At 44.3% G+C, this 24,776-nt stretch overlaps 2 protein-coding genes and 1 pseudogene across 5 annotated transcripts; all 3 read right to left on the bottom strand.

The window, feature by feature from the left end:
- Window positions 1-1,390: 1,390 nt before the first annotated feature.
- asb3 (ankyrin repeat and SOCS box containing 3) lies at window positions 1,391-6,678 on the bottom strand. 4 transcript variants are annotated; one of them, XM_046300972.1, is made up of 6 exons: window positions 6,557-6,678; window positions 5,752-5,976; window positions 5,107-5,277; window positions 4,787-5,032; window positions 2,209-3,057; window positions 1,391-1,982 (listed from the first exon to the last, which is right to left on the bottom strand). In XM_046300972.1, exons 2-6 carry the CDS (start codon window positions 5,948-5,950, stop codon window positions 1,786-1,788), a joined length of 1,662 nt encoding a protein of 553 aa, XP_046156928.1. In that variant the 5' UTR covers window positions 5,951-5,976; window positions 6,557-6,678; the 3' UTR covers window positions 1,391-1,785. The 4 variants fall into 4 exon arrangements, with proteins under 4 accessions (XP_046156928.1, XP_046156937.1, XP_046156946.1 ...); XM_046300981.1 differs by having other exon boundaries at window positions 4,787-5,029; XM_046300990.1 differs by having other exon boundaries at window positions 5,107-5,274.
- A 142-nt stretch (window positions 6,679-6,820) lies between these two features.
- Window positions 6,821-17,307, bottom strand: ftsj3 (FtsJ RNA 2'-O-methyltransferase 3). The gene is made up of 21 exons (XM_046300959.1): window positions 17,112-17,307; window positions 16,491-16,596; window positions 16,238-16,284; window positions 16,014-16,093; window positions 15,689-15,788; window positions 15,269-15,463; window positions 14,905-15,020; window positions 14,702-14,806; window positions 14,347-14,447; window positions 14,122-14,208; window positions 12,385-12,564; window positions 11,333-11,468; window positions 11,012-11,202; window positions 10,691-10,808; window positions 10,099-10,183; window positions 9,756-9,903; window positions 9,371-9,462; window positions 9,178-9,280; window positions 8,887-9,070; window positions 7,824-7,918; window positions 6,821-7,600 (listed from the first exon to the last, which is right to left on the bottom strand). The coding sequence occupies exons 1-21, from the start codon at window positions 17,176-17,178 to the stop codon at window positions 7,291-7,293; spliced, it is 2,646 nt and encodes an 881-aa protein (XP_046156915.1). The 5' UTR covers window positions 17,179-17,307; the 3' UTR covers window positions 6,821-7,290.
- Window positions 17,308-19,914: 2,607 nt separating this feature from the next.
- On the bottom strand, window positions 19,915-24,591 carry LOC123991153 (annotated as a pseudogene).
- Window positions 24,592-24,776: the final 185 nt, after the last annotated feature.

Below are 24,776 nucleotides of genomic sequence, written 5' to 3'. Positions count from 1 at the left end.
ATAGGTCTTGGGAGGGCCCTGGAGAAGTCACTGTCTGTTGCCTGGTATAGGTCTTGGGAGGGCCCTGGAGAAGTCAGTCTGTTGCCTGGTATAGGTCTTGGGAGGGCCCTGGAGTAGTTACTGTCTGTTGCCTGGTATAGGTCTTGGGAGGGCCCTGGAGAAGTCACTGTCTGTTGCCTGGTATAGGTCTTGGAGGGCCCTGGAGTAGTTACTGTCTGTTGCCTGGTATAGGTCTTGGGAGGGCCCTGGAGAAGTCACTGTCTGTTGCCTGGTATAGGTCTTGGAGGGCCCTGGAGTAGTTACTGTCTGTTGCCTGGTATAGGTGTTGGAGGGCCCTGGAGTAGTTACTGTCTGTTGCCTGGTATAGGTCTTGGAGGGCCCTGGAGTAGTTACTGTCTGTTGCCTGGTATAGGTCTTGGAGGGCCCTGGAGTAGTCACTGTCTGTTGCCTGGTATAGGTCTTGGAGGGCCCTGGAGTAGTCACTGTCTGTTGCCTGGTATAGGTCTTGGAGGGCCCTGGAGTAGTTACTGTCTGTTGCCTGGTATAGGTCTTGGAGGGCCCTGGAGTAGTCACTGTCTGTTGCCTGGTATAGGTCTTGGAGGGCCCTGGAGAAGTCACTGTCTGTTGCCTGGTATAGGTCTTGGGAGGGCCCTGGAGTAGTTACTGTCTGTTGCCTGGTATAGGTCTTGGGAGGGCCCTGGAGAAGTCACTGTCTGTTGCCTGGTATAGGTCTTGGAGGGCCCTGGAGTAGTTACTGTCTGTTGCCTGGTATAGGTCTTGGAGGGCCCTGGAGTAGTTACTGTCTGTTGCCTGGTATAGGTCTTGGGAGGGCCCTGGAGAAGTCACTGTCTGTTGCCTGGTATAGGTCTTGGAGGCCCCAACAGACAATGCAGAAATCATCCCTGTTCAGATACAAGTTGGGTCATTGTGAGTCCAGTTGGAACAAGGTCCTGAAGCTGACATGGTCCAGTAGTAATAGGATGCAGCAGAGCACTGCAGATGGAAATGTCATGTTTCTCCGTCATGTGGAGTAGAAGGTTGTGTACACCTTGCATTTCTATCTGCAGTGTGCTTAACATCGTGCCAAACTGAATAAGGCCCGGGATTCAATCCTATCACGGGTTAGAAGCCATTTGATTGCGTCGACCATGAATGTAATCTCTGCGAACACTGGAACATTACCGTAATACCAGGTGCTAACATGGTATTAGACCGGTGTAGATAAAAAATAACTGATTGTGAAGGTTAGGGTTAGAGGATTGTTGGAGTGAGGTAAGAAAAAAAAAACAGGTATTTGAACTAGAAAAATATGTTTTTACAAACTAAAACCACAATGGAACTGAGCTTTTTTAAAATTATTTATAATTAAAATAAAAAGTTTACTCCAAAACAGCTTGATACTTTGTTTTAATCAACAATAATCAAAACAAGCCATACAGGCAATTCTACAAAGAATACAAAAATATTCATTTTCACCAACATCAGTGTTGAAATAGAGCTGATCTATTCCAAAATCACACATCAACAGAACAGAAACATAGAACAGGTGTGTGCATAGGGAACTGGGGTGTGTGCATAGGGAACTGGGGTGTGTGCATAGGGAACTGGGGTGTGTGCATAGGGAACTGGGGTGTGTGCATAGGGAACTGGGGTGTGTGCATAGGGAACTGGGGTGTGTGCATAGGGAACTGGGGTGTGTGCATAGGGAACTGGGTGTGTGTGGATATTTTTTTAATTGAGGACATCTCTTCAGTGGCAGATTATATGAAGCCCTCTATGTCATTGTTATAGTCGCTGTAGAAACCCTCCCTGTGGGACTGTTGTTGCGTGCGAGGGTGGTGGGATATCTCTGAACTGGAGGTATATCTGCAGTGGAGGGGGAAGAGGAAGCTGTCGGACCACAGCTGTCTGCATCAGAACCACTGAACCTAACTCTTCCCTGACTCGCAGCCTGCAGAGGTGAGAGAGAGATGGCACACACTCTATATACACACACACACACACACACACACACACACACACACACACACACACACACACACACACACACACACACACACACACATTATTACTCATCTGTTGACATTTTTCCGTGTGTGTGCACATGTAACTCTTAGTTGTGTGCATATTATCCAGTGGTTGAATGCCCTTATTTTAGGACGTTTTCAGCTAAATGAATTTTTTTATTTATTTGTAAGTGTGTCTTACCGTAATGTGGCCTCCAGGTGCTCTCCTTTCGGGGTAGCAGTATCTCCTTTAGTGGGTGAGAGAGAGTCGACCAATTGACAAACTGGAGGAAGTAATTCAAAACCTCACTGTCTGCCTTCCTCAGGGCGTAAGGTCTCTGCAACAGTAGGGAGGGCTCCAGGCCTGCCTGAAGTAGCGTGGGCAACCAGTAGGAAGCATGGCATACCATGCCGAGCGCCTCACACACCAGCCCACGCAACTCTTCTGGACTGAGTGGGCTGTTGCTCTGCTGCTCTGGCCTAGAGCAGAGCGAGATGGTCCTGCTTAGCTGATCTGGTCTGGGGATGCTCCTTTGTTGTAAGACATACTGCAACACATCGGATTTGCACATGGCCAGAATGTAGAGCCATTCCCGCCCAGTCAAAGTGGCCCCTGCGGCTACCAGCAAGCGTGCCGAATCGCTAAAGGGCTGGGAGGATGTGCATTTCAAGGCCAGTGTGAAGGCAAGCGGCGATGTGGTGTCTGAGCTGAAGAGGGAGCTACAGTCCTGGGCGTCTGGGCTGAAGCCGGCCCTCAGCAGCAGATCTACACAGTGGCTGTGATTGTTCTTCAGAGCAGAGTACAGCGGACTCAACTCACCCTCTCCACGGTCACACACCCGGTGTGTCACAGCAATGAGCCTGGCCAGGATAGTGTTGTGGCCGAACTCGGCAGCTGCGTGGATGGGGAGCTGTGGCCAGTTGTTGGAACAAGACAGATTTGGGTTGGCATTGTGGTCCAGAAGAATCTCCACACAGCCTTCGTGGCCCTCCTGTGATGCAATCAGCAGCGGTGTTGCCAAGTCTGAGGCCTGGGCGTTCACATTGGCACCTACAACCCCAACATGTAAACAACATACAATGTTTATACAGCAACTTAAAGGCCCAATGCAGCCATTTTTACATCAATATCAAATCATTTCTGAGTAACAATTAAGTACCTTACTGTATAAGGTGCATTCACACTGCATTTCAGCCCAGGGCTAAGGGAGATTTTGGCCCTGGTCTAAGCAAGTGTTCAGACTTGCGCATTGTAAAGTGGGCTAGCGCCAATATTAGCCCAGGGCTAGCTGGCTCTGGGCCGGAGCAGGGTTAGCACTGACTTTTTGTGGCTAGCCCAGAAACATGGTGCCAAAATAGCCCGTGTGAAACGAGGTCATGAACAGCGCATAGAATTCACTGTCCAATCACAATAACTGCACTTTCACTTGATTAGCACATGCTCGTGAGGCTGGTCCTTCTGTAGCTCAGTTGGTAGAGCATGGCGCTTGTAACGCCAGGGTAGTGGGTTCGATCCCCGGGACCACCCATACGTAGAATGTATGCACACATGACTGTAAGTCGCTTTGGATAAAAGCGTCTGCTAAATGGCATATATATATTATATTAAGTACATTTATAATATTTCATCCAGCCATATGCAGACAAACTTGAAATACTTTCATCTGTGCAAAAACATTGGTTGTTATGGCTATTTTCTATTGTCATTTAATTGGATATATCCATGATAATAATATTGTTGCATGATTTCGCCTGGACCAGAAATGTTCATGTCTCTTTCCTTCATAGCATTCTCTGTACAGGGGCAAGATCGCATTTCGAAAGTGAAACATTGTTGCCGAGGTCAGACAGGCAGACTGCAAGGTTTATACAAACCATCACTTTTGGAAATCAAATGCTAGAATCAGGAGGACTTCAAACACTAGGCTAGAATCAGGAGGACTTCAAACGCTAGGCTAGAATCAGGAGGACTTCAAACGCTAGGCTAGAATCAGGAGGACTTCAAACGCTAGGCTAGAATCAGGAGGACTTCAAACGCTAGGCTAGAATCAGGAGGACTTCAAACAGGAGGACTTCAAACGCTAGGCTAGAATCAGGAGTACTTCATGTGTTAATAAATGTCTTAATGTTTATAACATTGGTTGTGTGGCAGAGACTTCAAACGAGAGAATGTTGGGCTAGAATCAGGAGGACTTCAAACGCTAGGCTAGAATCAGGAGTACCAGGGTCTTAATGTTTATAACATTTTGTGTGGCAGCCCAGGGTTAACAAATGGTTGTGTGAACACAGGATAAGCTATCCCATGGCCAGTCTCGCCTGAGGTTACGAACAATGCAGTGTGAAAGGGCCTATAGATCTCCATTTTAAAAATGGGCAAAAATGGCTTTTTAGCAACAAACAACCTTGAGCAATAATTTTGTTAGGGCTGTCGGAGTGGTCTATGTGGGGAGGGTAAAATTGAAAACTAGCTGTAATCGGCAGTTTTGGAACTTTTCGTTATTGATCTAATAACCAATTTACTGTATAGTGACGTCACCATGGAAAGCCGCAACTCTCCATAAGCGACCATGCAAACCTGCTGATTAGAAGGTCCTGTTAGATTGTATTTTTAACCAGGAAATAACACATTCAATTTTTACGCGTTTTTACGGTGCTTGTTTCATCAGCTGTGGTACAATATGATATAAAACACAGAAAAAATAACAGAATTTTGACTGAACTGGGCCTTTTTTAAATAAATATATATATTTTTTTATCAGAAAGCGCACACAGATATGTACCTGCGTCAGCGAGGATCTGGAGACACTGCTTTTGTCCGTACTGTGCAGCCACAAACAGGGGAGTGATCATGTGATCGTCAAACACCTCCAGGCGACACACGCCCACCAGGATACGCACAATGTCACTGTGACCTTTATAGGCAGCCTGATGAAGGCAGGTCCAGCAGGAGGCCGTGTGTGTTCCGTTAACCTCTGCCCCTTTCCGCACCAGCAACTCCACGATATCTGTGTGCCCACAGTCTACTGCTACACACACACACGCACTTTTAATAAGACCTATAACACAGTTCAAGTGTTTTGTCTATGTGGGTGTGCCTTACCTGCGTAGAGAGGGCAGGACAGGTCATTGGTTGGCTGGTTGATGTCAGCGTGTGCTCTGAGGAGGAGCTTGACCACGGCCAGGTGTCTGCGTTGCACGGCCAGATACAACGCCGACTCACCCTCATGTGTCAGAGAGCCCACGTAGGCACGGCAACCACTGGAGGCTCCTTCTGAAGAAAGGGCCAATGGAAAGAGGAGCCAAGGAGGTTAGTGAAGGATCCACAAAGAGGAGCCAAGGAGGTTAGTGAAGGATCCACTTTTAGAATATTTTAATGCCCCTTTTAGCCCCTGTTCAGATAGGCTATATTTAAATTAATTGAATTAATCTCTTCCCTTTCACTAATTGGAAAAGACTTGACAGGAGGAAGCTCATCATTAGGTTGCAGTGGAGGCTGGCTCATAATAATGGCTGAAATGGAGACAGTGGCAATGGTATCAACCACATCGTACTATAATGGTATGGTATCATCCACATCGTTGATGTGTATGACACTAATCAATTGACTCGATGCCAGCCGCCACTGTTAGGTTGGGTTTTCACTTGGTCAGTTCCTTCGGATCAGAGCAATGAAGGAGGTGGATTTATTTTATTTTCACAAAGAGACATAGAATTATAGAGATGGTTCCCTTCTCTCAAACCTTACCGGCAGCCTTAAGTAGCTGTTGCACACATACGATGGTTCCGGCGGCTGCAGCCTCGTGGAGAGCGTTCCAACCACGGTTATCCCTGCTGTCCACACTGCAGCCTCTCTGGATCAGTAAGCTCACACGCCTGACATTGCTCTCGCGTGCTGCCACGGCAAGGCTGGACACCGTGTCGCTGTAACACTCAGTAAAGTCCATCCTCCTTACCGCTCATCTGAACGACTCTGACAAAAAAAGACACGGATATAATAGGCCTATAAGTAACGAGAGGCGACGGAGAGAGGGATGAAATAACACATTGTAGGGATCAGAAGAGGTCCACATAATAGTCTGGACCTAGATCAGTTTGTGTTTTTCAACTCCGTTGCTGTCATTATCGAGACAAATAATCAGTTGGGGTGATGGCACAAACGGATTGGCATGCAAACCAATTTCAATAGTCTAATATATTAACCTGTATGTATAATGTTAGCTATCGTTACTTCTCTCTAGCTATTAGAAGTAGCCAAAATCCTCTAGTGGTGATCCTGACTAAGCTAACTGGTTAGCTAGCTAACAGAAGTAATAGGCTTGTAATATATGCCATTTAGCAGACGCTTTTATCCAAAGCGACTTACAGTCATGTGTGCATACATTCTACGTATGGGTGGTCCCGGGAATCGAACCCACTACCCTGGCGTTACAAGCGCCATTGTAAGACTGCATGTTTAGTCGACAGAAGTGTGGTTAGCTATCAAAATTATTCTTATGCTGCTACAATTTCTATTAAGACGTATTAATTCAATAAGAAAGCAGTTTAGCTACCTTTTCTCGTGTTCTCAGCTGTTTGCAACATCGATAAACACCCGCGTTGAATCACTTCCGTACACACTATCATTGGACTAAAAGTGAAAACTCCGCCCATCCAGCGGCCCGAGGATGGTGACGTTGACCAATGCGTTCACCAATCATGAGCAAATATCGTTTAAAATAGAATAACATGAGTAGAAATATTGAATTTCAAATCTTTGAAGGGGTGACCATCGGATGAAGAAACTTTAGTTAGTAAAGAGAATCCGGGAGGTACAGAACTTGTTTCATCAAGACATTTATTGTGAAATCAGTATTTACAAGATTTAAAAGAACACCTGTGGAAAGCACATGTATTTTAATAAACATTACTATTCATGTGAAATCTTGATCGAAACCATTTATTACAGAATGGTTCAGGGTGTGCACTGAAACAGCTTCAGTCAAGACTGGATGTAAAGGCAAGTACGTCATCCTCTCATTGAAATATGTACACACAGCACTTTTTATTTACCCAAAAGATTGGAGGATACCTGTATTGTTTTATCATGCTTTTCAGTACGGCGGTCACTGTTTCGGTAGAGGGTCTCAAAGTACACCAGGGAAGTTCTGTTGCCCACAATTACACTGTAGCACTGTGTGGCAGCCATCTTAGCTTGCCTATATGACAACTCTCAGATACAAAATGGAGGGGGAAATTAATTTAACCTCCGAAAACAAAAGGAGGGGACAGAGCGGTGTTCTTTTACTTATTTCCTGCCAGGACGTCCTTTTCCACCCTTCATCCCTCCTCTTCCACCCTTAAATCCTCCTCCTCCACCACCTCTGCCTTTTCCTTTGCCCCCCCCTCCTTTCCCCTTCCCTCCTTTCTTGCCCCCTCTCTCGCGCTGCTCTTTCCTCTGCATGCCTCTCATGTCCTTCTTCATGCGGCCGTCCACCACTTTGAACTGGCCCTTGACACCGCCCGGACGACGAACCCTCTTGGTACCAGAGCCCTTCTTGGCCACGACGTACGTGACCTCCCTCTTCTCCTTACCAAGACCCGCCTTCTTATAGATACTAAAAAACAGAGAGAGAGAGAAGGGACTTTAGTAAGTAAAGTAAAATGTTGGTGGTACATGTCACTACCAGAGGTAGAGTAAAGTGGTAGTTTATTTAGCTAGCCACAGGTGTAGTAAAGTCCTACTGTAATGGGACATGTCACTGCCAGAGATGTAGCCGTGTAAATGGTTGTGGTACATGTCGTCGCAGAGGTTTTGATGGTGTAAAGTTGCATTTGTACCTCTTTAGCTGGGCCATCTTCTCCCTTTCACCAATGTCCACTGTGTTGACCACGGCCTCCGCCTTCTTCTTGGCTGACTCCATCTTCTTCAGCATCTGTCACACCAAAGATAAACAAAGGTCACATACTGTATGCTGCATCCTCCATCTTTACACCCCGTCTCCCACCTTTTTACCCAACATCCTCCTCTGCCCTCATTCCCCAGTCTCCCACCTTTTTACCCAACATCCTCCTCTACACTCATTCCCCCGTCTCTCACCTTTTTACCGAACATCCTCCTCTGCCCTCATTCCCCCGTCTCTCACCTTTTTACCCAACATCCTCCTCTATCCTCATTCCCAGTCTCCCACCTTTTTACCCAACATCCTCCTCTACACTCATTCCCCCGTCTCTCACCTTTTTACCGAACATCCTCCTCTGCCCTCATTCCCCCGTCTCTCACCTTTTTACCCAACATCCTCCTCTGCCCTCATTCCCCCGTCTCTCACCTTTTTACCCAACATCCTCCTCTATCCTCATTCCCAGTCTCCCACCTTTTTACCCAACATCCTCCTCTACCCTCATTCCCAGTCTCCCACCTTTTTACCCAACATCCTCCTCTACCCTCATTCCCAGTCTCCCACCTTTTTACCCAACATCCTCCTCTGCCCTCATTCCCAGTCTCTCACCTTTTTACCCAACATCCTCCTCTGCCCTCATTCCCCCGTCTCTCACCTTTTTACCCAACATCCTCCTCTACCCTCATTCCCAGTCTCCCACCTTTTTACCCAACATCCTCCTCTACCCTCATTCCCAGTCTCCCACCTTTTTACTCAACATCCTCCTCTACCCTCATTCCCAGTCTCCCACCTTCTTACTCAACATCCTCCTCTGCCCTCATTCCCCCGTCTCTCACCTTTTTACTCAACATCCTCCTCTACCCTCATTCCCCCATCATAATATTATCTTTCCCCCTCTACTTCTACCCTCATTCCCCAGTCTCCCTTCCATTTCCCTTCATAATATTATATTTCCCCCTCTACTTCTACCCTCTCATTCCACCATCTCTCTCTCGCTCTCTTACCCTCTTCTTCTTCCTGGCCTTGGCCTCAGCCACTCTTTTAATGGGCCTGGCGTTGATCTCCTTCCATTTTGCCTTGTACTCCTCCACCATCTCCTTGGTGACAGGGATAGGCTTATTCCGGTGTTTCTTCTCGTCATCCACAAACCACTCGGGCACCTCGCACTGGTCTTCCGAGCTGGCAAACCTGAACACATACATCGTCACACAGAAATAATACATTGCATGGCTAAATAAGTAGTATCATTAGTGAACACACACACACGGAGAGAGAGAGTAATCAACTAATCTTGCCTGTGGAAGGAGCCATCAACCAGGTCCCTTGATCTCTTCTTGGAGGTCGCGATCTGACAGCCCAGGGCCAAACCCTCTGCATTCATGATGCGAGCACGCTTGCCTGGGGGGAAACACACACCGCTTAAAATCTTGCCATTGGTCTAAACAGTCACTCTAAGGCCCGCACCCTAGACATGTTCTCTTTACTCACTGGTGCTCTCCACTGGCACCACCTGGAAGTCGTCGCCATCTGCGTCTCCTTGGATACCGGCAGACCCTTTAGCCTTCATCTGAGCAATACTCCTGTAGAACACACACACACACGTTTACACTTTTAGATGATTGGGGAAAGTGCATATTGTGGTCATAAGCCAAATCCTAATGTCTACCAGCATTACCACTGTTGGAATCGGTCAAATAGAAGACTGTGCAATCTAATATTAATCTCAAATCAAAGAATTCCTCCAAACATTTTTCAATCTGTTCGCTATCAGAATCCTACAAAATTATTGAAAAGGTATTTTGTTAACAATATGACAAAATGGGACAAAAGTTCTAGTCTATTCTTTAATAAGTCATGTGACACGAGTCCTGACTTCTCATCGTCCTCGTCACTGCTGTTGTCATCATCAGAGCAGCTGTCGCTATCCCCCTCTGCCCCAGCTTCCTGTGAAGGCCCCGCCTCTTCCCCCTCGGGCTGGGCCGTATCAGGCTCCTCTGGGGTTTTCCTCTTCTTCCCCTTGGCTGGAGACACAACAAAAAGTGTTACAAAAAGTTAATCCAACACTCTTCTCTCACTATGGACAGATCTCAGTCTAAAGTGGACTCTTCCTTTTTACCTACGCTGGGCTGAAAGTAATATGGTGGACACCTACCGGAAATTTCCACCTATCAAACAGGAGGAAGACACTTTATTGCGATGCTGTACTCATCCTGTACCTGTGAGGTCCTTGTTCTGTAGCATCTGTGTCTGCCGCAGCTCGCTCGCTGCATCTCCGTCCAGATCCAGTTCAGCGAAGATGTCCTGTGTGAGTCAGAAAGTCACATAAGGTCAGAGGTCAGAGATCAGAGAACCAAGGGTACTATAAAAGTACTCCATGTGCATGAGGAAGTCTGTTAGTGGGTGGACACGTACAGCGTGTTGTGTGTCGGTGAGCATGTATGTGTGGGTGGGTCAGTGAGTGTGTGTGGGTTTATGTGTGGGTGGGTACAGAGTGTTGTGTGTGGGTGGGTGACTGTGAGTACACCGTGTTGTGCGTGGGTGACTGTGTGAGTACAGCGTGTTGTGTGGGTGACTGTGTGTGAGTACAGCGTGTTGTGTGTGGGTGACTGTGTGTGACTACAGCATGTGTGTGGGTGGGTGACTGTGTGAGTACACAGTGTTGTGTGTGTGTGTGGGTGACTGTGTGTGAGTACACAGTGTTGTGTGTGTGTGTGGGTGACTGTGTGAGTACACCGTGTTGTGTGTGGGTGGGTGACTGTGTGAGTACACCGTGTTGTGTGTGGGTGGGTGACTGTGTGTACTACAGACCTTGCTGAACCACATGCTGGTCTCACGGTCCCTCTTCTCCTCCTTTCCCTCCAGCTCCACTATCAGTCCACTCCCTTCTTCCTCCTCCTCCTCCTCCTTCTCCACATTGAAGGACACTCTGCAACACACACCAAGCATTGAAAAAAAAAAACATTGCAACAGCAGTTTTTCCAACATTTTGATGAAGTTATTATAGTTAAGTGGATTGAGTAGAAGTCATTTAATGTGTGAAGTTAAAGGGAAAAGCCCTGAGTGTCAAAAGCAGTGATACAGATAGATGCAGAGAGAGAGAGAGAGACAGAGACTGAGTGAAAGACTTACTTTTTCTTGGTGGCCTTGTCCTTGGCCATTTCCTTCTGTTTCTCTATGATCTCATCCAAGTCGTCATCGTCCAGGTCAGAGACCAGGGAGACCTCGTCACTGTCACCGTCGTCAGAGAAGTATAGGTCCTCCTCCCCTTCCACCATGGCATCAGCTAACTTCATGTCCCCCTTGGTGATCTCACACAGAGCCTAGGAGAGGGACGGAATGAGGGGAAAGGTGAAGCTTTTCACAATCATGAGAAATACAACAAGAACAACCTTTCTAAAAATCTATTCAAAAGCATGTCTGTATGTGCATGCATATCGGTCTCTGTGTTACCGCGGCCTTGTTAATGGTAACGAGGGAGAACATGGAGGAGTCGTTGCCATCTGCGATGGAGACTCCCGGCAGGTCCATCTTCAGTGCCACCCTCTCCCTCTGCTTCCTCCTCTCCTTCAGAAGCTTCTTCTTCTTCCTGGTTGGCACAACACACCAACAGCACGTCAGCACAACACCTCACATTGGACAATACAGCACTGGTCACAGAATGCACCAGCAAACATGTCAACACACCTTACAGACAGGAAATATAGCACATCTGTGATATCATAACCCCCCCCCCCCTTAAAAATCAGGAAGCAGTTGCCATCAGGCCGTAGACTCAGGTCTCTACCTCTCAGGACCAAGACACCAGTTTTGTGCCAGCATCAGTAAGGCTTTTTAATGAACATTGATTCTTGGGACTTGTGTATTGTATCTGTAATGTGTAAATAGTGAAGTTATTCTATATTGATCCATCAAATCCCATTGTTGGTATATGCATTAGAGAGCATAAAGTTGAACAGTTGAGTATAGACTTAGTCTCAGGTCTGCCACCTCCTCAGTATAAAGACTTACCGTCTCAGCTCTGCCACCTCCTCAGTATAAAGACTTACAGTCTCAGCTCTGCCACCTCCTCAGTATAAAGACTTACCGTCTCAGCTCTGCCACCTCCTCAGTATAAAGACTTACAGTCTCAGCTCTGCCACCTCCTCAGTATAAAGACTTACAGTCTCAGCTCTGCCACCTCCTCAGTATAAAGACTTACCGTCTCAGCTCTGCCACCTCCTCAGTATAAAGACTTACAGTCTCAGGTCTGCCACCTCCTCAGTATAAAGACTTACCGTCTCAGCTCTGCCACCTCCTCAGTATAAAGACTTACAGTCTCAGCTCTGCCACCTCCTCAGTATAAAGACTTACCGTCTCAGCTCTGCCACCTCCTCAGTATAAAGACTTACCGTCTCAGCTCTGCCACCTCCTCAGTATAAAGACTTACCGTCTCAGCTCTGCCACCTCCTCAGTATAAAGACTTACCGTCTCAGCTCTGCCACCTCCTCAGTATAAAGACTTACCGTCTCAGCTCTGCCACCTCCTCGGCTTTCAGCTCGGCAAGTTTCTGCTCCATCTCTTCCTCCTCCAACTCGGCCTCTTCTTCCTTCTTTTCAGACACCGTCATTTTCTTTTTCTCCTTCTCCTCTTTCTTCTCTTCTTTCTTCTCCTCTGCGTCGCTCGCCTCCTCACCTGAACTCAGTCTGCAGACAAGCACAACAATAAAGGCCAATGTTATTGATGCCTACTGCTCTATATAATGGGATGTGCAACTTCAAATAATATTAATTTAGAACCTGACATACCTCATATCTTTGTAAAAGAGATTCTTGTCTACCAAAATCAGGCCCAATCCCTAGATAGGCAAATCATGATACTCTCATGTGTTCAGACTGGATGGGTGTAAAACAATATGGAGGGAACAAACAGAAGACCAGGTGGAGTCGGTACCTACCTGGATCTGTTCTACTAGGGGCCTTAGGTAGTCACAGGGTTCAATCTGGACTGGGAGTCACGGGGTTCAATCTGGACTGGGAGTCACGGGGGTTCAATCTGGACTGGGAGTCACGGGGGTTCAATCTGGACTGGGAGTCACGGGGGTTCAATCTGGACTGGGAGTCACGGGGTTCAATCTGGACTGGGAGTCACGGGGTTCAATCTGGACTGGGAGTCACGGGGTTCAATCTGGACTGGGAGTCACGGGGTTCAATCTGGACTGGGAGTCACGGGGTTCAATCTGGACTGGGAGTCACGGGGTTCAATCTGGACTGGGAGTCACGGGGTTCAATCTGGACTGGGAGTCACGGGGTTCAACCTGGACTGGGAGTCACGGGATCAACCTGGACTGGGAGTCACGGGGATCAACCTGGACTGGGAGTCACGGGGTTCAATCTGGACTGGGAGTCACGGGGTTCAATCTGGACTGGGAGTCACGGGGCTCAATCTGGACTGGGAGTCACGGGGGTCAATCTGGACTGGGAGTCACGGGGCTCAATCTGGACTGGGAGTCACGGGGCTCAATCTGGACTGGGAGTCACGGGGCTCAATCTGGACTGGGAGTCACGGGGCTCAATCTGGACTGGGAGTCACGGGGGCTCAATCTGGACTGGGAGTCACGGGGGCTCAATCTGGACTGGGAGTCACGGGGGCTCAATCTGGACTGGGAGTCACGGGGGCTCAATCTGGACCGGGAGTCACGGGGGCTCAATCTGGACCGGGAGTCACGGGGGCTCAATCTGGACCGGGAGTCACGGGGGCTCAATCTGGACCGGGAGTCACGGGGGCTCAATCTGGACCGGGAGTCACGGGGGCTCAATCTGGACCGGGAGTCACGGGGGCTCAATCTGGACCGGGAGTCACGGGGTCTCAATCTGGACCGGGAGTCACGGGGGCTCAATCTGGACCGGGAGTCACGGGGTCTCAATCTGGACCGGGAGTCACGGGGGCTCAATCTGGACCGGGAGTCACGGGGTTCAATCTGAACTGGGAGTCACGGGGTTCAATCTGGACTGGGAGTCACGGGGTTCAATCTGAACTGGGAGTCACGGGGTTCAATCTGGACTGGGAGTCACGGGGTTCAATCTGGACTGGGAGTCACGGGGTTCAATCTGGACTGGGAGTCACGGGGTTCAATCTGGCCTGGGAGTCACGGGGGTTCAATCTGGCCTGGGTGTCACGGGGGTTCAATCTGGCCTGGGAGTCTCTCTCAATAGAACTTGCTGTAGATATAAAGATTAAGGAATGTTTAAAAGGATTCTTACTTGATGTCCTCATCCAGCTGCTTGGCCTCATCCTTTAGCTTCTTAGCCAGGTATCTCCTCAGCTTGGACCTCCAGTTCAGCAGCAGACTGAGGACACACACATACATACCCATAGGAGGGCAGGCGGCGAGATTTAAGTTGCAGCACATATTTGGGTCTATAAGAAAACACTTTATGAAGTCAGTGTATTGTTATCATTACAGTATAACAATCTCATTGGCTTACCGGAGCTCCTTGCGGCCCAGAACCTTGATGTCACGGCAACACTCTATGACCTCGTCAGAGGTGGCCTCGTGAGACTCCAACTCAGGGTTGTCAAAATTGATCTGGAAGCACACCCCAATAAAAACAATATTAAAATCTGCTCAGAGACAGTAATATAGTAATATATGCCATTTAGCTATCGTAGCTAAATGTGGTTTAGCTAGCCAGCAAGTTAACTTGCCATCAATGCTGACTTCAAGCATTTCGCTACACTCGCATTAACATCTGCTAACCATGTGTATGTGACAAATAAAATTGGATTTGATTTGAAATTTGATTTGACTGCCATTGTAAAGTTCTGTATGATGCGTCTCACCTCGTTGGCTTTACTCAGGAAGTCCACAGGGTTGTCAGCCTTGAGGAAGGCGGTCGCTGAGAAGGTGTGATACAGGGTCAGATCACCATCTGTGTATCCCTCCGCCTGAAACACAGCATGAATGAATGAAGCCACTAAAATATACAGTCTGTTCATTCAGAAGACTTCACTGTAAAGAATTACACACAGGTGCACACACACACCTTCGGTTTCTTCAGAGGGACCAGGTCTTTGATAGCCTTGGCTTGGACCTCCACCTCTTTGAAAGCATGTTTGGGGTCGAAGAACTTGTTGTCAATTTTGTCTGGGGCCAGGTAGCCTGAAATGGAATGAGGTCCCATCCTCAGTTACTCAACAAGACCAACATTTACCACAATAAACCCAAAGTATATATTTCTCAATTTACTCTAGATACCTGGTGCTAAAGAGCAGGGTTGGAGTCAATTCCATGTCAATTCAGGAAGTGAATAGGAATTCCAATCAGAACGGAAAAATCCTCAATGAAAATAAATGGTACTTCTCACTTTTCCAACTCTGCTTATAGAGAGTCGGGGTGAACCAACCCACCTTGGCAGATGACGAAGATCTCAGCCGACTCGTTTCTGGAGGCCTGGGGCTTGGTAGCCTGCACCTTCTTGAAGAACTGCTGGAAGATCCACAGCAGTGGCTGGTAGTCTTTGGAGCGGAACACCTTGGTGACAAACGTGCCCCCTTTGGCCAGAAAGTCACACGCCAGCTTCAGAGCCATCAGGGTCAGATGAGCTGGTAGGGTGAGAGGGTTCGAGTAAGACAACGATTGTGATCTGCTCCTCGATTTATTACCTTCGAATTATATTAATTTACTGTTAATCAAATACGCATTTCTACTGTACAAATGTTATGAGAGTGAACATGCCATATAGCTGATGGACGGACAAACGTGGTGTTAAGCTTATTCCCTCTCAGTTTACATATAAAGGTTTATGTTTACATCAGTGTGTTACTTACCCTGAGAGAAGGCATCATGCACCCAGTTGGCTCCAACATTTGGAGCTCCGTCGTTTAGGACCACGTCCACCTTCCATGTCTGGAGCTCCTTCCTCAGAGCCTGGCCAAAACAACAGTTACATCAAACACTGTCCTCTTTGGACTAAAAGTTGTCACAATTTGGTGATGTATGATGAAGTTACCAACGCATATAACAGTGCATCGGAGAATACTGTCCGAGAACATTCAATGGGAGTTATGTGAACACTGTACTGTGATGAACTACATTAAAACACCATCCTGTTATGGATAAATAACAGACTCACTAATTTGACCTCTGACCTACCTGCCGGCATTTCTCTGTGGTGATGTCCTCTGTCAGGGCGACCACGTTGGGGATAGATTTGATTGGGACCAAGTCGACACCTTTGGAGATAGGAACGCAATGACATCATCAACCAACTATAACAGCACCGCAACAGGGATTTATTTTTGTAAGATGTCGGGTAAGTATTATGGAACACAGTAGTCGGTATATGTTAGAGGTGCCTGAGACGAGGTTTGACTCACCAATAATAAGACTGGAGACAGGCATAAACTTGGACGCCACCTGTAACCTATGGGTATGGGTATGACAGAGAGAAAGAATATTGACAAAAATAATAAATAAAACAAGATACGACAATTATTTCATAGGCCTACTACAGCACATGTTGATGTTTAACATATCAAATAGCATGCTAAAGTAAGACTTGACAGTCAGTAGCGTATGACAGTATATTGAGATCATGTGACACGCGATGCAGATAGCTACGGTACCCACCAACCACCCGGAGCAGCGCACAAGTCCACCAGAGCCCTGGCTTTCTGTAAGAACTGGAATTTTCGGTTCAGCTGAATAAGCTTGAAGGAAGAACGTGAACGATATCCTGAGGGAGAGGAGAGCGAGAATATTACACATATATAACCAGACAATGTCATTTCTACATTACTAGCCAGCTGTTTTCAATGCTACACGATCCAGCTGGCTTCAACTATCAGTATCACAATCCTGAGAAGCCAATTAGCTACAGTATCTCTCTAGATAGTTATGTAGCTCAGTTGGTAGAGCATGGCGCTTGTAACGCCAGGGTAGTGGGTTCGATCCCCGGGACCACCCATACGTAGAATGTATGCACACATGACTGTAAGTCGCTTTGGATAAAAGCGTCTGCTAAATGGCATATATTATTATTATTATATTATATCAAGGGTACCCAATCCCTGATGAGCAACAATAGCTAGGTAGCTAACGTTACATATACATTATCTGTTTAAACTGAAAAGCACACAGTACAACTAGCTTACTGTTTAGCTACTGTATTAACTCACTTGGACTTGATTTAGCTAGCCCATTTAAATTAGGCTAATAGCACGTTGAGTTCTCTGCGTTTATAGATCTTACCCGTTTCCTTTGCTAAGTGGTAGAATTTATCTTTTCTGGACTTTCCAACTTTGAGTTTCTTCCCCATGTTTGCTGGTGTTGTTGATCGCTTATTATTTAAATTCTGATTGGAATATTACGATTTACAAATTACCGAAGAAGATTTACCAACCACCTCCATGAAAACATAACACGTGTGGCTTCTATGCGCATTAAATTTACGTCACACATAAGTTTGAAGCCTGGAAACTTTATTGAACCAAGGACTACAACAGACCGTGGAACAGACATATACATTCATTGCAACAATAAAATAATGTGAGAGACGTACTGCTTGGATTCTTTACCTACGATAGAAATAAGTCGAAACAATTTGATGTAATTCATTTCATTATTCTTTTGGCCAAATTTCATATTCACAAATGTACATTTACAAAAAAAAAACACCACGTGTTCTTACCTTACAAAAATAACTATATTTTAAGACAACTAAATATTCTACCAACAAAAAAGCTGTTCGAGTTATGAGTGTGTGTATGCCCCTTGAAGTGTAATGTGATATTGTACCTTTGTATTTTCTTTATATATACTTGTGTTCCCCCATGTACTTCTTGTATTGATATGTTGTTAATAAAGAATATATATAATAATACAAAAATATATATATAAATTATATACATTACCAGTCAAAAGTTTGGACACGCCTCCTCATTCAAAGGTTTTTCTTTATTTTTACAATTTTCTACATTTTAGAATAATAGTGAAGACATCATGTGTTATTCCATAGTTTTGATGTCTTCACAATTATTCTACAATGTAGAAAATAGTTTTCAAAAGAAAGAAAAACCCTTGAATGAGTAGTTGTGTCCAAACTTTTGACTGGTACTAATATATATATATATAATATAATATAATGTAGGCACAGTTTCTAAACCCAAAGGCTCAACTTTGCAAGACTTTCGGAAACGCTTGCAAACATCAAACAGACCAGGCCTGGGTTTGGGGTTTGAGAATTAAAAATTATTCCTTAGTTGTTAATTTTCTTGAAATCTAAAGGCATAACCAGTGGTGTAAAGTACTTAAGTAAAAATACATAAAAGTACTACTTAACTGTTTTACTTTACTATTTATATTTTTGATTAATTTTACTTCACTACATTCCAAAATAAAATTACGTACTTTTTACTCCATACATTTTCCCTGACACCCAAAGCACTCCTTACATTTTGAATGTTTAGCAGGACATAATTTTTTCCTAATTCACACACTTATCAAGAGAACATCCCTGGTCATTCCTACTGCCTCTGATCTGTCAGACTCACTTAACACATGCTTTGTTTGTCATTAATGTCTGTGTTGGAGTGTGGGATCTTTACTTTTACTCAAGTATGACAATTGGGTGCATTTTCCACCACTGGGCATAACCTAGATTCGAGCCAATGTTTTAAGTATTTTAACATGTTATTACGCCAACCTTGTGAACGTGACAAACTAACAGGTTTTCATTTTCGTCAAAAACAACTTTATATCGAAGGAGTACGGTTGAGTTGACCGCCAGCACATGCGCAATTCGGCGGGAGACTTCCGTGACCCGATGATGTGTTCCAATGATTTATATACACACTAGATACGTTTTGAGAGCGGGGTTTTTAGTCTACGTGCCTCCATTTTGTCACTCCCTCACCGGGCTAAAATATTTTGGAAGCAAAAAAAATGCATTTATTAATGTCTACATTTGTGTTTGCCACGTGTATTATATTACAGACATCTTAATGTATACTGTAAAATTATATTATGTGAGCTAAGAGTACAAATAAAAATATATAACTATATTTAAACATTAGAGATTACTAATGTTACTGTCCCCACTACAACGAACAAATACTTAAATGCATATGATTTTGTCCTTGAAATATTTCATTGGAAAAGTGTAGAATTCCTTTCATTCCATTGGAGGACTGCTCCTACTGAGGAGTGGCAATAACGTTGCCCGGTGGTTTCAAAGCCTCTCAATGGCCAATACATAGCAGCTATCCAGGTTTTATATACAGTAAGTACCTCAGTGGTTTTCATGCATGAGTTTTGCCACCCAACATCGCCGACAAATGTGATCAGGGATTTCTATTGGAGAAGCAGTTTTAGCCTTATCTTCATACTGTACTGTCTTTGATGTAGGCATTTTTATGTAAAGCATGTCAACATACTTATTAGTTGATTAAAACAATTCGCAGTTCATTATTTTTTTATTGTGATTTAATTAGTTGTCAGTTTTATTTTTGTCTTAGAAATTTAGATGCTATTCAAAGCTATGTGTGTGCCTGACAAAATTGAATTATATAACAAAAATAAAAGAATGGGTTATTAATATTATCTGCCAGCAGCATACCACCCTGCATACTACTGCTGGCTTCCTTCTGAAGCTAAGCAGGGTTGGTTCTGGTCAGTTTCTGGATGGGAGACCAGATGCTGCTGGAAGTGGTGTTGGAGGGCCAGTAGGAGGCACTCTTTCCTCTAGTCTAAAAAATACCAATGCCCCAGGGCAGTGTAGGGTGCTGTCTTTTGGCTGGGATGTTAAACAGGTGTCATTAAAGATCCCATGGCTCTTATTGTAAGAGTAGGGGTATTGTAAGAGTAGGGGTATTAACCCTGGTGTCCTGGTTAAATTCACAATCTGACCTTCAAACCATCATGGTCACCTAATAATCCCCAGTTTACAATTGGCTCATTCATCCCCTGTAACTATTCCCCAGGTCGTTGCTGCAAATGAGGATGTATTCTCAGTCAACTTATCTGGAAAATTAAAAACAATTATTGTAGACTTCAATAATGTTTTCTTTATGAATTATTCCTTTGTCACGTTTTATATTTAATTTTCACCCCACCAATCCTTTCAACATCTCAAAATGTGTATCTCCAGTAATATAGACATTTTACATTTTAATGTAGGCAACATGTCTACCTTATACAGTATTTGGTCTGCTTGGCCTTCAATACAAAGGACGATGAAATAGATAAATGCATTCTTTTTTAATGACATTGGGTAAAAATGAGGTATCCTCTTAAACAAAAGACTGAGGGGGGGAAGTTTGAATCCCAGACCATTAGCACAGGACAATACTGCTGTTGTTGAGGGTGCTCAGAAGGTTCTGTTTCTGGAGCGTGTGTTGATCAGTCCAAGCACAGAGAAAGCACTTGCTGCAGCCGTCACCAAAATGATGGCCCCAATGGCCCGTGTGGCCTGTGGACACAACAGAAAATAACAATTGTATCCGGTAAATACAATAACGCCTAATGTAACGTCATTCAATTATATGCGTATGGTGGTGGAGAGGACAATACCTTATTGACTATACCAGGGTATATTGATTGTAAGTAGTGATAAGGGCTAGAATGACCTTGTATACATTGGAAAAAAGGAGAGAGTAATGCCCTATGTCCAAATTGTCACCTAGGCACTTCTGCATGTAGGTCTCAGAGGAATACATAAGTATACAGCAATTTGGTGGAAACTCCACCTGCCCTGTAAGAATTGGGCATCAGGAGAGAGAGCGAGAGAGCGCGAGAGAGAGCGAGAGCGAGAGAGAGAGAGAGAGAGAGAGAGAGAGAGAGAGAGAGAGAGAGAGAGAGAGAGAGAGAGAGAGAGAGAGAGAGAGAGAGAGAGAGAGAGAGAGAGAGAGAGAGAGAGAGAGAGAGAGAGAGAGAGAGAGAGAGAGAGAGAGAGAGAGAGAGAGAGAGAGAGAGAGAGAGAGAGAGAGAGAGAGAGAGAGAGAGAGAGAGAGCGAGAGCGAGAGAGAGAGAGAGAGAGAGAGAGCGAATACAGCGCATACACAGGAAGAAAGAGACAGGAAGAGTGAGAGAAAGAGATAAAGAAGGAGTAAAATACCTGCTCAGACACTCCCTCTCCATAGCGCAACAAGGTGACAAAGTGCTTGCAGTTACTGCCCAACAGGTCATAAGATACCTCCTGGCCAATGAGAACTTAAGATCGCTGAATGATGTAATCGACGGGCAATAGAGTGTGGTGGTCGTGGTATTTGTTGTTGACCCGGTACGAGTCGTCTCCAACCACTTCCTTTAGAAGCTGCATTCGGACAACTGCCTTCAGACTGAACACAGTTTTCACACTGGAGATGGCTGCAGCCTGACTCTCATCTACAGGAAGGAGACAATATTCAGGGGGCGTGAAGCATTAGCATTATTAAATTGCAGTTATTAGTGGTTGAAATTCAATCAAACTTGTGTTGATAAATGTGGAATTTATTGAATCCCACCCTTTGAAAATGCTGAATAAATTCACAAAGGGCAATACTCTTGATGTAAGATAAGTGTCATTTAATTCAAATGTTTTAATCAGATTGTGCATTGGAAGCGTTTACATTCTGAAGCATCAAGTACGACACATACAACACCAATACAAAACATATACGACACACATACGACATACAGTACCAGTCAAAAGTTTGGATACTCTGCCTTGATGACAGCTTTGTACACTCTTGGCATTCTCTCAACCAGATTCCTGAGGTAGACACCTGGAAAGTCCATATTATGGCAAGAACAGCTCAAATAAGCAAAGACAAATGACAGTCCATCATTACTTTAACACATGAAGGTCAGTCAATACGGAAAAAGTCAAGAACTTTGAGAGTTTCTTTAAGTGCAGGTGCAAAAATCATCAAGTGCTATGATGAAACTGGCTCTCATGAGTACCGACAGGAAAGGAAGACCCAGAGCAATGGACATTAAACCAGTGGAAATCTGTCCTTTCGTCTGTCCTTTAGTCCAAATGTGAGACTTTTGGTTCAAACCGCCATGTCTTTGTGAGACACAGAGTAGGTGAATGGATGATCTGTGCATGTGTGGTTCCCACTGTGAAGCATGGAGGAGGTGGTGGGATGGTGTGGGGGTGCTTTGCTGGTGACACTGTCAGTGATTTATTTAGAATTCTGTTGGAAAAGCATTCCAGGTGAAGCTGGTTGAAAGAATGCCAAGAGTGTGCAAAGCTATCATCAAGGCAAAGGTGGTTACTTTGAAAAATATAAAATATAAAATATATTTTGATTTGTTTAACACTTTTTTTGTTATTATATGATTCCATATGTGTTATTTCATTGTTTGGATGTGTTCAGTCTTATTCTACAATGTCGAAAACAGTAAAAAAATAAAAATAAAAAACCTTGAATGAGCAGGTGTGTCCAAACTTTTGACTGGTACTGTATGTGCACATGACAAATACACTTTTAAACCTGAGACTAGAAACACACATACGACATATTCTAACTCAAGTTAGGATTTAGTCTCATGTCTCAACACTGCTTTCACTGACCAACAGGTGTCAAATTGATGACGCAACCGGGGGGGTCAAGTTGGTCAAGGTCATTAGTGGCCATCTATAGGGGGAGGAAGTAATCAACAATGTGGACATTGGCTGCATTTACAATCAATATACTATTATTTAGTATCTACACCAGTTTACAATTTACACATTTACACTGACAACATGTGCAGTGTCTGTCACTACTGCTACTGGTTTAAATGATAAATCAATCAAAACTGTATTTAGTGAGTGCACATTTATTTTATATTTTTTTCGGCATCTGAAAATACTTTTTCTTATGTATCGACTTTGTGTAGAAAATGGCAGTTGCACACTCTATGGTCAATTCATTTCAAACAAAGTTAGTCGTCAAGGGAATCAACTTGAAATTTTAAAATAATATAATTGGAATTGAAGAAAATGAAAGAAAATGGATGTACACATTTGGAACCCTATATGGTTCTATCTCCCAACCTGCCCCCATCTAGCTGAGCTATAAAGATTTAAAAAAGAATCATATATATTGTTATTTGTCACAGATGTAGGCTAACAGTGAAATGTTTACCTACAGGTCCTTTCCCAACGATGCTTTACCTAGAAGGTCAACAGGGTCATAGACATAGAGTAGACGCAGATATTGTATAGGCCTACATATTATTCATGCATTACAATAACAAATACAATTGTGAGGTGAAAATAAGAAACTTTCAACACACATAATGATACTCACAGTAAAGGTTGTGTTTTTTTCTATCCATCCCACATCATGCTTCCACAAATTCTGAAAACAGAAACATTAATGAAACTACGTCACCCTTCCCTCCGTCATCCCTCCCTCCCTCCCTCCCTCCCTCCCTCCCTCCCTCCCTCCCTCCCTCCCTCCCTCCCTCCCTCCCTCTCCCTCCCTCCCTCTGTTTGAGATACCCTATAGTTCTCTTTGTGCTATTGACTGCATGCATGCTGTGCACTATAACTCCGCTATACCCAAATGGAATTTCAATAACAACCATTCTCTGAAGGTTCAATCAATGAAAAGGAAAAGTGAGATAGACTATTTACTTGGATTTATATGTTTTTGTTAATGGTAATATTATACTTTCGAGGTAGGAACACTAATTTCATAGAGCGAGTGTGCTGGAGAACAGGGTACAATGTAGAGAGCATAGGTCACACACATATACAGACAATAAACACACACACACACACGCACACACACACACAAACAATACACACAAGCTATTGTGCCACACACAGTCACAATAGCACCTACATAATAGAGAAACGGACAGAAAAAGAGTTTGTCACGACTGAAAATAGACTTTGACATGGGAAAAGACCTATCTAAACGTGTAAAAGTCACAGTTCAATAAGATAATTGTGACTCCAGTAGAAAACTAGAGACAATAAAGTCCAATAGAAAACATGTAAAGGGGAGATAGAAAATGTCCATTCATTTGTATTCTGCCACACAGAGAATAATATCTTGAGTTCACCTGGCATGTGATGAAATCTCTATCATCCTGGGGGAGCTATGTATTAATTAATAATATCATTAATGAATAAGTCAAGTCTGAAGCTACAGTATGTGGTGGAAAATTACATGTTTTTTAAAACTAAATTATCAAACACATCAATATTTTAGTACTTCAACTTTAGCTACTTGACATATTTTTAATAGATTTGCCAATAGTTTAAGTATGTGCTTTAGTTAAGTATAGCTAAACTACTATTCAAATGAATACAAATACTTGAGGCAATACTTACTCAAATACCAACACCTTTTTCTTCCTCTCCATTTTAGCGTTCCATGATTTAACGTTATATCTGCAACGTTTGAAAGTAAAAATGAGAAAAATAATTGAATCTAAGTCCTTAAAATGGTCGGTTGTCTGTGAGAAAATCCAATTTATTCGGATTATAGTCACTCAGATTGCATGGCAAAAAAATTTAAGTGTTTCTTAAGGTCCTACAGGTAGGTAGTGTTTCATGTATCGACCGGGTTACCGCCATCCACAGGCCACTGATGCTAGAAGGCGATAACTTCGGCAGCAGCACTGACAGCGTTGATTCAGGTCATTGCTATCTGGAATCATTGGGACGTCCATACCCTAAACCCTAACCTTAACCCCTATCCTTACCCATACCCCAACCAAACCATAACCATTCCTTAACCATAACCCGTACATTTACCATTGTAAACTTCAATGGGGTAGGGACGTCCCATTGATTCTGATTGCACGGACCGGACCGTTCATTCCTGTATCAATTTGTAAAATGAAGAACGCCTTGATATTATGTAGTATTGATGACTGACTAGCCCTGCAGCACATCATCACTGGCATGGAAATGATTAACATAATTACAATTTG

This window comes from Oncorhynchus gorbuscha, linkage group LG02 (genome assembly GCF_021184085.1).
Source record: "Oncorhynchus gorbuscha isolate QuinsamMale2020 ecotype Even-year linkage group LG02, OgorEven_v1.0, whole genome shotgun sequence".
NCBI classification, from domain to species: domain Eukaryota; kingdom Metazoa; phylum Chordata; class Actinopteri; order Salmoniformes; family Salmonidae; genus Oncorhynchus; species Oncorhynchus gorbuscha.
This window is presented reverse-complemented; position numbering and strand designations above follow the sequence as displayed.

Bases quoted from the DNA above. Each gene is read 5' to 3' on its own strand.
- asb3 (XM_046300972.1), bottom strand. From the start codon at position 5,950: ATGGACTTTACTGAGTGTTACAGCGACACGGTGTCCAGCCTTGCCGTG. The intron at 5,278-5,751 runs GTAAGGTTTGAG...CCCTTTCTTCAG, and splicing joins ACAGCTACTTAAGGCTGCCG to AAGGAGCCTCCAGTGGTTGC. The intron at 5,033-5,106 runs GTAAGGCACACC...GTGTGTGTGTAG, and splicing joins GTCCTGCCCTCTCTACGCAG to CAGTAGACTGTGGGCACACA.
- ftsj3 (XM_046300959.1), bottom strand. From the start codon at position 17,178: ATGGGGAAGAAACTCAAAGTTGGAAAGTCCAGAAAAGATAAATTCTAC. The intron at 16,094-16,237 runs GTGAGTCAAACC...CTATCTCCAAAG, and splicing joins TGTCTCCAGTCTTATTATTG to GTGTCGACTTGGTCCCAATC. The intron at 12,565-14,121 runs GTAAGAATCCTT...GCTTGTCTGCAG, and splicing joins CAGCTGGATGAGGACATCAA to ACTGAGTTCAGGTGAGGAGG.